This window comes from Protopterus annectens, chromosome 4.part0 (assembly GCF_019279795.1).
Source record: "Protopterus annectens isolate FY-2018-M chromosome 4.part0, PAN1.0, whole genome shotgun sequence".
Lineage (NCBI taxonomy): Eukaryota > Metazoa > Chordata > Ceratodontiformes > Protopteridae > Protopterus > Protopterus annectens.
The window spans coordinates 540502338-540513385 of record NC_056733.1 but is presented as its reverse complement, the minus strand read 5'-3'; the positions used below and the strand labels follow the sequence as shown (position 1 = coordinate 540513385).

At 39.1% G+C, this 11048-nt stretch overlaps 1 protein-coding gene across 1 annotated transcript in view; it reads right to left on the bottom strand.

The window, feature by feature from the left end:
* INPP5J (inositol polyphosphate-5-phosphatase J) overlaps positions 1 to 11048 on the bottom strand; it is a 791140-nt gene that overhangs the window by 415674 nt on the left and 364418 nt on the right. Inside the window, exon 5 of the mRNA XM_044068468.1 lies at positions 50 to 166. Within this exon, the coding sequence (XP_043924403.1) occupies positions 50 to 166 (117 nt within the window). The remainder of the gene's footprint in view (positions 1 to 49; positions 167 to 11048) is intronic.

Below are 11048 nucleotides of genomic sequence, written 5' to 3'. Positions count from 1 at the left end.
ACAAACTGAGGAGATAATTCTGAATCAGATGTTCTTAGAAAATGCTTACCCAGTAGCCACCAAATCCAGTCCGTGTACACTCTGTCTGGACATCTCGCAGGAAGGGCAGGTGAAAGTATTTTGCAAACACTAATAGAAGCACTCCTTGCATCCTTACTGATGTTACCTATTACAGGAAGGAAAAGTGGTATCAATTAAACCCTGAAGAAAAACTGTCACAAAAAATAACTATGATAAGATTACTTTCTGCATATCTATGATCACTTATAAAAACATAAGATAAAACAAATGCTCACAAAAAAATTCATTGTATATCTAGTTCTATACCTGTTTTTGTAAGGGTCAAGATTCCCTAACCTCACAACTATTTCCCTATTGCATCACTTAATACCTGTGTCTCATTAAAACATATCATTTATATCCCTACAAACACAGAACATAATTATTGCAAAAACAACACAAGCAGTATGTGCTGAAAAGAATACAGGCATTCCATCAACTGTACACTGTTTAGAATGGGATTCAACAATAAAGTTTTAGTTCAGTTGCAACCAGTCACATATTGTGGCTTCTTTTTGACAACACTGCCAATCCCTGGAGATAAGGATGCTTTTCCTATATGCTCAAGGCTAAATAATGATGGCCTTAGTATATTTAGAGAGGTAAAGATGTGAAGGAGGTACCCCCAACATTGTTTTCCATTCCAGTCATAGTAAAATTCAATTAGCTTCTATGAATTAATGCTGAATATGTTGCCTAGAATGAGGCAATGCAATCCTTCATGCATTTGAATTAAATTATGCAGCCATATAATTCTTCCTTAATAACCTAACTCACAAAAACCCCACAGGTAGCAAACCATCACTACTGACATCTAAAAGTGTCCACTTTTTTGATAGCCCTAAGTCACAGAATGCTTGAACAATTCTTCATATGCTGACATGCTCAAAAGAGGAGTCTCATTTATGGTTTGTTTGTTTACTTGCCTGCATAGTCCTTTTCTCTTAGACAAAGCAATACAGTTTATCTTTATCCAGGCAAATATTCTGTATTATCTGAAGTAATGAATGGGTCTGACATAACATGGAGCAGCTGAGAGTTTACTGAACTAATTAAATTTCTGTGGGAAGTATTGCACTGTGTCTGAACTGAATACTACATGGTCTGCTTAACTGATCCTCAGGATACCACATGGTTCTCCATGCTGAGTATACGGCCTTTTAATGCTGCTTTAACTTGCTGTCTTGCAATACCCATCTGTGGCTGTTACTGTCTCGTATCACTCAGCTACTGTTGTTAATGTCTTTACCCATCCTTTATGTTATCTAGCTGCTGCTGTTAATTTCTTCAGTACCACCATTCTATCCCCACATGTGCTATAGTGGTGCATCCTCTCATATTACCATGTCACTGTTGATGTCACATGTCGCCCAGCTGCTGCTTCTATTCGTCATCTTATAGTTCCCAACTGTCGTTGTCACTTTCTTACAGTATCTAGCTGCTGATGTCACCTTCCCTCTTACTGTACTCAGCCACATTACTGGCTCAACCATTTTTTATCTGTTCTGGGGTCCTGACACTACTATATCTGATAATAATATGTTTTTCACTTAGTTAATGATTGAGGAAGAGATGGACTTTAGAAAGACTGCCCGTGGTAGCCTGAATAGCCTGTCTGACAGCATTAGTAATGAACAGAGTATCTCCAAGTTAAAAAAATAAACAAATAGTTCTCAAACATTACTAGTTAACCAGACATTCTTTGTCTAGAAGCCAAATTATTTAGACAGTCTTCCTCTTACAGCCTCAGAAGCCACAAACATTCCGCCTACAAACTAAACTCCATTGTACAGGTCACTGCTTCTATATACTAGGTCTAAAACTCTGATAAGGCATACCCTTACAAATAAAAGTCTCCTCACCTTACCCAAAACTGAGAATTCAATTAATTCATCACTCAAATGTCATAGATTGTCCTCCAACCATATCACCTAACCTATGCTACATCAACCTCTCTCTCTCTCTTTCTAGGCATCCTATTGAGACTGCCGACAATCCAAAAAGATCAAAATCAGAGAAGAGTGCATCTCAAAACTAGCTCTTCTCCTTTAAACTTCTTTTGGTAGGTGGGTGGGGGCTTAAAGCTACCATACCTACCACAGTCCCCAAACTTGTATATAATAACTCCAAAATCACCATATCTCAAAGAAAAGGGCATATTCTGAGAAATAGCATCTCGGACATAGTATATGTAAGTCCAATCTTTCGGCCATTCAGTCTCTGTATTTTGGAAGTCATTCTAGCAGGTCCCAACATTTTAAATTGTTGCCCTCTTTCCTACTACTAACACTCTTACTGTTTCTCATATGGCATATTCTGTTGCACCAATCTACACTTCTCACTCACATATTTTTTTACTTAACATTACTTCTCTTCCATCTACTCCCAAACTCTGTCTAATATACTTTATTCAACTAATCCATCATTCCTGTTTAGACAACACATAACTGCAAATATCTCATATACATACATAATAGGCCCCTATCAATGTTAGTGTTTAAATGGTAACGGTTGATTATCTCTTGTGATAGGCTCAAGCTACTTTATAGTGTCTTAAATTCCATTACTGAAGTTTGGATCTCTGCTACTGTAAATGTTTACTGAACTGTAACCTAAGATGTTATTAAATTATTTGTCTCATATATCTGTAGTTTTGTTATATATGTCTTATTCTATATTTGTGCAACTGTTATATATGACTATCAGCCTGAGTCATGGCTGAAAAGGTTCACGCAACCAGTTTATTTGCCCAGTTAACAAATAAGTTAAGTCAGCAAACTGCCCTTGGAAAGGGTGCAAGAACATACAAAAGGGTGTACAAGTGCTCAAGTCCCAGGCACTTGAAAACCACCGTCTTAAAGCCAGCGACTCTGCCATTTTGTCGCTCATGCTGGCTGCCACTTGCAGCTGTTGCATCTTACCCAAACATGGTATTTGAATCCGAGCAAGGTAATTGTGGCAGCCAATGGGAGAGAAGGAGCGGGTGGGTGATTTTAGGGTTAGGGAGCAGGAAGGATGTTTTAGGGATAGGGAGCAGGAAGGGAGTTTTATATTTAGACTGGGAGCAATGTTTGGGGATTACAGCACTGGGGGAGTTGGAGTTTTAGGTTTAGGGAGCAATACAGTGTTGAGGGGGTTGGAGTTTAAGATTTAGAGAGCAATAAGGAACTTTAGGTGTAGAGAGGGGAAGTGGGATTTTAGGGTAAAGGAGTGAGGACTTGGGTTGGGAACTGGATGGGAATTTTAGGGTAAGAGTTAGGGATTTGGTATGGCTAAACAATTTTATAGGGTCGGATGTTGGGTGGACAACGTGGAAATGGGGCAGTAGGCTAGTGAGAGTTCAATCGCTTGCTTTTTCGAGTGAGTATGACATGAGCAGTTAGCAGTGGAGCACCTGCAGTAGACCCCATACAAAGCTCTAAGCTAGTGTTTACCTACTACAAATGAGATAAGTTTGTCTGATTAGTTTTTTTTTTGTTATTTTTTTTTTTTTTTACTAAGCTAAACCTGCTGGCTTTTAAATTTTTGAATTAACTTATTATGAACCTGATAATTTGATCACAATTTAAATGACTGGCTTAATGTTTGTTTACAGCTGGATAACACTGTTGGTGTGCAATTGCTGCTAAAGTGTTGCTGACTAGCTGTTTCTAGAAGTGAACCAGGACTGTGAACTTTATAAATGTTATTCCTTTAATGGTGTGATAAAATGGGCTCAGAAAATAAGACATGTGGATTGGTCACTTAGTATTTCAAATAAGGGAAATAACACACAGGGTGAGCCTGGAGAAAAACAAGTAGTCTCTGCATGACGCAAAATCCATACATCTTTACTCAAAATTTTTTCTTCCAGCATCCATTTGTTTTCTAACACAAACAACAACAAAAAAATATATATATATTTTTAAGTGAAATCAAACAACAAAGGCCAGGTCAACAAATTTATTACAACAAAACAATAAAACACTCTAGTGCCTTTGCTCAAAAAAGCCTTAGTTTGTTTTCTGCTTGCTGACTGCTATTTCAAAAAATGAGCCACAGAAGAAAAATACAAGCAGAAAACAGCTAAAACCTTATTCTTATGCCGTCACTTTCCTGCTGCAGTACAATAATGTTCTCTGGGTTGGAGTTTAAAGGGAAATAACTGGCCTTCTAGGAAGGAGAAGGCCCAATGCCTGAAGCATCAGGCCTCACAACACTCCTGGGCAGTCTATTACCTCCCTATAATGTCCACTAAGTCAGGCATTACTGTTTCCTCAAGTCTCATTATTGTATGCCTTTTTACTTTAATTACTAAATCAGTTACATATTACAAATTTTGTCTGTCCATTATTTTAAGCTTTTTCACATATTAAAAACTTGGTGTTTTTCATTTTTTTTCCTTCGTTTACAACTAATTTCAGGTATTGTCTTGCAATTTAGCTAAGCCGCGGTGGTACAGCGGTAGCATTGTTGCCTCACAGCAAGAGGTTCTCCTGCTCGATTCTCGGCTGGAGTGCCTTCTGTGTGGAGTATGCATGTCCTCCCCACAGTCGAGTGGCCTCCGAAAGACATGCGTGAATGGGCGTGCCTTCGCTGAAGGTTGGGCGTCTGGCTGGCAACTCGGCACCATAAAACTCTACTGCCAATAATTAGTGAACCGGAGTTCCATTGTGGCGACCCCTAACCGGGAAAAGCCGAAAAGACAAACAACAAGAGTCTTACAGAATAGTGCATTGTAAATTGAGAGTTAAACACAGATTATGTGGATTTAGTTACTGTGTTGAAAGTACGTTTTAAAATGTAATAAAGCATATTATTTATACCGAACTTTTTAAAATGTATTTGTATTTTAGTTTTTTCAATAAAATTCTAAATTTAAGAAGTAACTATTTTGCATCTGCAAAACTGGGAGCTGTATACATTTGTTTTTTTTCTTTTATTTTAATAAAATCAGTCACATTTTAATGTCTTTTCTAAATAACTGGTGAAAATGTTAAGACAGAAGAACATTGTTGCGTGTGGTATCAGTTAAGAACTGGGTACAAAATTAATTACTTTTAATCAAATGTGAATTTGCCTAAAATTGAACTGCTGATAAATATTTTTCCATTGACCTTGAGTAAGGTAAATGAAGTGACAATTATTAGTCTGTTCACCACTGAATAGTCACTTGATGGAAATTTGCTTAGCAGATTAAGATTACACCAAGGTTCAACTGTGATAGGAAGGTCTAGCTAGGTACTAAAATGCCTAGTGCAAACATGCCAGCCTCAGCCTACTCCATGATGAATGAATGAACTGAACAGTATGGAAGGAACACAATAAACTAGCCAAGAAGAATAGGAGAGAAAGATGAGTGACATGTTCAGTATGTCAGGCAGCGGTCTGGCTTAGAGAACTTAGGGGTGGCAGAGAATGTGGGGTCTGTAGAGGAAGGAGGAGCTTCATGGGTGAATATGGGATCTAAAGACGCCAGGCTATTAGGAAAAGAAAGCATAGAATGGGGATGAAGAATAACTAAAAGGAGGGTATTACATAGTATGGGGTGGGAAAAGGTAGGGGAGAAAGGAGCCAAGACACTGGCAGATGCTCTAATGGAATACAACCAAGTGATGTGATACAGAGTAAGGTGAAGGGAGAAGATGGGATATGTAGCCAGAAAAGAGGGTTCAAACAGAAAGAAGTCAGTACAGGGGATAGCTGCATGGAGCAGTAACATGTGATGATGAGGAAGGACAGAGAATTTACCCCAGGACTGCACCCTGTACTTCTAAAGGACAGAGGCAGCTCCTAAATGCTTTATCACATGCATGAGGAGGGGGGGGGGGTCTACTTAAATTACATATGGAATGATCCCACTTTTTCTCATTAGAGCTAATATATCATTATTGTCCAAGTGATGGGTGTGGCCTGTCTATAAGCAAATGGGATGGGTTATTTTGAGCACAAAAAAGAGAAACTGGCTAAGCTTGAAATGGCCCACAACTGCAGCTAGCCTAATGCTTATTTATGAACCCATGAACCTGTAAGATAGTGAGCAGCACTGTTTAGCATACAAAGGAAGTTTGTTCTAGAGGCTTGGGAGGCACTGGATTTCAAACCTATCCCTCCACCACTTTTTTATTATTTGTTGGTGAATATTTAGGTATCTGGTTCTAGTACTAATGCAGCCAATGGACATGCAGTGATGGAGGAAGTCCAGGATAACTGGGTCTCTAACAGCATGGTAAGCAAAACAGAGATCTCCCCTAAAAGTCTTTATGGTACTGAATAAAGAGATAGAGCTTCAGGTCCCTCTTGATAGCTCAGAGACTTTAAGCCTGTGATAATTTTGGTTATGAATCTTTGGAGATCTTTATAATTGTCTGATATGTTTAGTGAGATACATTTCACAGGGGATGTTGCACTTGATAATTTGTCTGATCAATGCTGAGCATAAACAAGTGGTTACCACTTTAGACCTTTAGACCTTGATGATATTCCTGCAGCAATTAGCTGTGCTAAATAAAAGGATTTCCTGACAGCTATTGTCACATAATGGTCAAAAAAGAGGGAGTAATTAATCACAGGTTCCTAAATCCCTGACAACATTTTCATTTTGCAGTGATGTGCCATCTGCCGCGGTAGTGCAGTGGTAGCGTTTTCCCATTCGATTCTTGGCTGGAGTGCCTTCTATGTGGAGTCTGCATGTCTTCCCCGTGGTCGAGTGGCATTCGAAAGACATGCGTGAATGGGCGTGCCTTCGTTGAATGTTGGGGGTCAGGCTAGCACCTCGGCACCATAAAAATCTACTGCCAATCATTAGCGGACCGGAGTTCCGCTGTGGCAACCCCTAACCGGGAAAAGCTGAAAGAAGAAATGATGTGCTATCGATATGATGAGGAAAGAGGTTGTCTACCAACATAGATGGTACCACACATTTTAGCATCTAGTTTGATCCCATTGTAGTACACTACGTGTTTACTTGAGAGTTAATTCTAGAGGATTTGGGTGTCAGAGGGTGACACAATACAGTTGTGTAAAATCTTACTATAACAGCTAGGCAGCTAGGTTTCCAGACAGTATACAAAAGTCTTATGTTGCTTTAAGGTACGCCGTACATCACACATATGCTCCTTGCGTAGCATAGGGCATAAACGTGATGCCCAGACATGCCATCCTCAGAATTTATGTGTGATGTATTGCATACCTTAAAGCAACCCAAGGCTTTTGTATACTGGCCGGACATCAGGATGCTCTAGGCAGAGAATCCCAGATGTTAATACTGCAACAGTGAATATAAGGACATCAGTAGTCCCCAATTTGCTGTCATCTACAAACTTTGTTAGCCAGAGGTATTGGCTCTCTGCTTGAGAGAAGGAAATGCCAAAATGGACAGGTCTCAACACCAAGCCCTAAAGAACAACACTGGCCACTTTTATACATTTCTAATGTGTCACCTGCAACACTCATTGCATGGCTTTTTTTTCCCCTTTCTTTCTTCCCATTTGCTATCCATCTTACTACATGTAGGTCAGTTTTCAAAACATGTAGCTGCAGTATAATGCCAGCATGGGGAATGATGTTGAAGGCCTTAGACAAATGAAAATAAACATGTGTACTATATGGTTACTGTCTATAACCTCTGTAACCCTTTTGAAGAAGTTTAGTAGATTCATTTGACAGGATCTACCCTTCACAAAGCCAAACTGTCATGTATCTAATACGTTTCTTGACTTTGTAATTTATGAAGTCAGTTGTAATACACTCCATGGCATTGCAAATGAGGCTTCTAAGGTTGATATGTCTGTAAGAACATGGGCCAGTTTCAAGGTCACCATTATGGAGCAGCATCACCACTGCAGTGCGACACTCACTGAGATAAAATCAGTAGGTAAAATTAGGTTAAACAGCTTGAGGAGTGGGCTTGCAAGGATATGTGATAACACTATCGATTAAGCAACCAGGTACATTATCAGGTCCCATGGAGAAAGTATTTTTGGTCTTGGTTAGCACTTTCAGTAAATTATCTTTACATATAATTTGGTAACTAAGGGATTCAGATATTTCAGGGCTTGGGATAGAAGTTTCAATGTGCAGTTGCCACTAAATTTGTTTACGAGAATATTGGTAATGTCTATCGGGTTAGAGTAGAAAGTGTCATTATGAATAAGTTCACAGCAATTTAGGGTATTTTCCTTTTCAGTTTTCTAACATAGCTAAAGAAAGATTTACAGTTATTTCTGGCTTCAGAAGCCAGCCTAAGTTTGTGGGTTCCTTCAGGAGATTTAGATCTATTATATTATCTAAGGAGTTTATTTCCTTTGTTGTACAGTATATTTATAATTATTTAATTTCCCATAATACTTGGTTTTGGTAGGGGCTGCTAGCTCTATGCAATTTTCTAAATGGATGTATAATTCCTTAGTGAAGCTTGATGCTGCCTCAAAAATAAGATGGTACAGTCATAAGTGATTTTTGGTATTTCACCACAGACCGGATTGAAGCTGGCACATTTGCAGTTGTTAAAGTCAGTGGTGATTGTTATATGGGCTTTTTGGGAACTTAAAATAGAAGGTCAGAAATGTGAGGTCAGATTTTACTGTTGGATAAAGATTAGGACATGATGCAACCATATTTGTAGGAATCAGGTCAAGAACATTGTGTCCTCTAGTAGGTTTGTTTATTAATTGCACAAGGGATTTTTTTTTGTTTGTTTACCAAGTTTAGGAATTGTTAGGGATATTCTATGTTGGAGATATAGATGTACCAGTTTATTAAATGACAGTTAAAGTTATACAAAATAATGGAATGTTTTCCTAATAGAAAGATCATTTAGAACACCAGGGGATTTTATGTGGTCATCAGGAGATAAAGATAGCATTCTGTAGCAAGCTGTAAATTGATTATTAATCCTATCTGGAGATCTAGGCTCCTGAAAGACAAATCACTGTAACATTCTCCTCATTTAGCTTTGTGCATGATGAGTTAGTAGACTGCAGTGGTGGTGCTGCGGTAACATTGTCGCCTCACAGTAAGACGTTGTCCTGTTCGTGTCTCAGCTAAAGCGTCTTCTGTGTGGAGACATGCGTGAATGGGCGAACCTTCGTTGAAGGTTGTGCGTCAGGGCCGGCAACTCGGCATGTAAAAATCTACTGCCAATCATTAGCAGACCGGAGTTCCGCTGTGGCGACCCCTAGCCGGGAAAAGCCGAAAGACACAAACAAACATGATGAGTTAGTCTGCCGACAACAGTCAAAATACTTCTGTTACTGCTGTGGCACACAGTGGTAAAAATGGAATGCTTTTGTTTTGGATGACTTAATGGTATGAATATATGAAGTGAATTAGTGACCTGTTTTTGGCTGAGATAATCTTATTTCTAGGAGGCTTTGAAGTGATTCTTTTTCAGCCGTAGTATGATACACTTTAGTGTAAATAGTGTAGTATTGTGATGGAGGTGTAAAAGGTTGTCAGGATAAGTTTTTACACAAGATGGAACCATCCAGATTAATTAGGTACTTATACCTCCGATAAAGTTTATCTGTGTGCATTAGGCAGTTGGAACTCTGTCTTAGAAGACCTAGTGCTAAAAGGCTGGCAACAGCGTGAAACTAGCAAGCTGACCTTCCATTTTGTCCAATGCTTGGGTCTGTAGATTAAGTAAGGTAAATGCAGCAGAGGGTTTATGTAATTCTGGTAAAATACATAAATATATAGAAGTCTCTCCAGTGATGGGTAGTTTTGTCTCAGATGTTGCAGGTTATAAAAGTAAGATGGGAAAAAGTGGTTATCACTTCTTGGTTCTGCACTATGTAGTAAGCTGATAGAAAGATATGAAAGAGGATATCTCAGGTTTAGTATTCTAATGGGGAGAACCTGCCAGCATGATGCACTGTTGACCAATAAGAAAAGAGATGAGACTGGGAGGAGCTTCCAAACACAAATTTATAGAAAGGACAAGAAACATAGGAGTCACTGAGTTTAACAGAGCAACACAGTTTGGCTGTGTCTCTACTCAGTATTCTATATTCAGTGAATATTATGAGGCAGCAAACGTATTTATAAAGCTTAAGGGGAGTGACTTGACAAAATAATACTTTTATGCCTATTGATAATAGCCTGTGAAAGAGGAGACAGAGTTATGTGGTCAAATTAACATAAGAGCCAGACAGCATGGGAGGCGCTGTATTTAAGAACACAAATTAAAAGGATGAGTGTTTAGGAAAATTATTGAGAAAGACAAACACAAATTGAAATAAGAGGTTGAATATGGGAAGCAGTGAAGATTGGAGTAGAAAAAAATCTACCTTTGGAGCTCAGATTTGTTAAAATAACAGAAGGTTGCAGAAACTGGCTACCAAGGGAGATATAGATAGACAGAGAAAGAGAGATAGCTGCATGCCATGGTGCATATAAGCACTAATGAAATTTTTTAAGGGCAAGGTAGGAGTCCGGAAGGCTTTTTCTCAAAAGTGCTACCTGTGCCAGCAGCCAGAAGAACAAGGAAACATGGGTACTATACAAGGTGAATGTGCATGGAATGGGTAGGAGTGTGAGGCATACCTAACTCAGATACCAACTATGTCATGGACACTCTCCATATTAGTTAAGAATGAACAGTGCTACTCAGAGCTGTGCTAGAAAAGTGTATCTCAATGACTGCACCATTAAACTAACATGGGTGCAGAAGGGTGTCTAAAAAGCTCAAAGACTGTTCCATTAAACTAACATGGGTGCAGAAGGGTGTCACAAAGACTCAAGACTGTTCCATTAAACTAACATCAGTACAGAAGGGTTTTACAAATGCAGAAGAGGTAGGTACTCAGCAGTAGAAAGAAAGACAAAAACACAAACAGCAGAGGAATAAACAGGGGTACCCTGCAGCATGGCTGGGTAGACTTACTGTGCAGTCAGGATGTTTGGGTAGGTAGACAAGCAGCTGCAGGCACTGGTGCCTCTGAGAAGTGTGGGCACTGAGACACAAAGAAACCTGGCCAATGATAAGAAGGGAGGGGGATATGTGA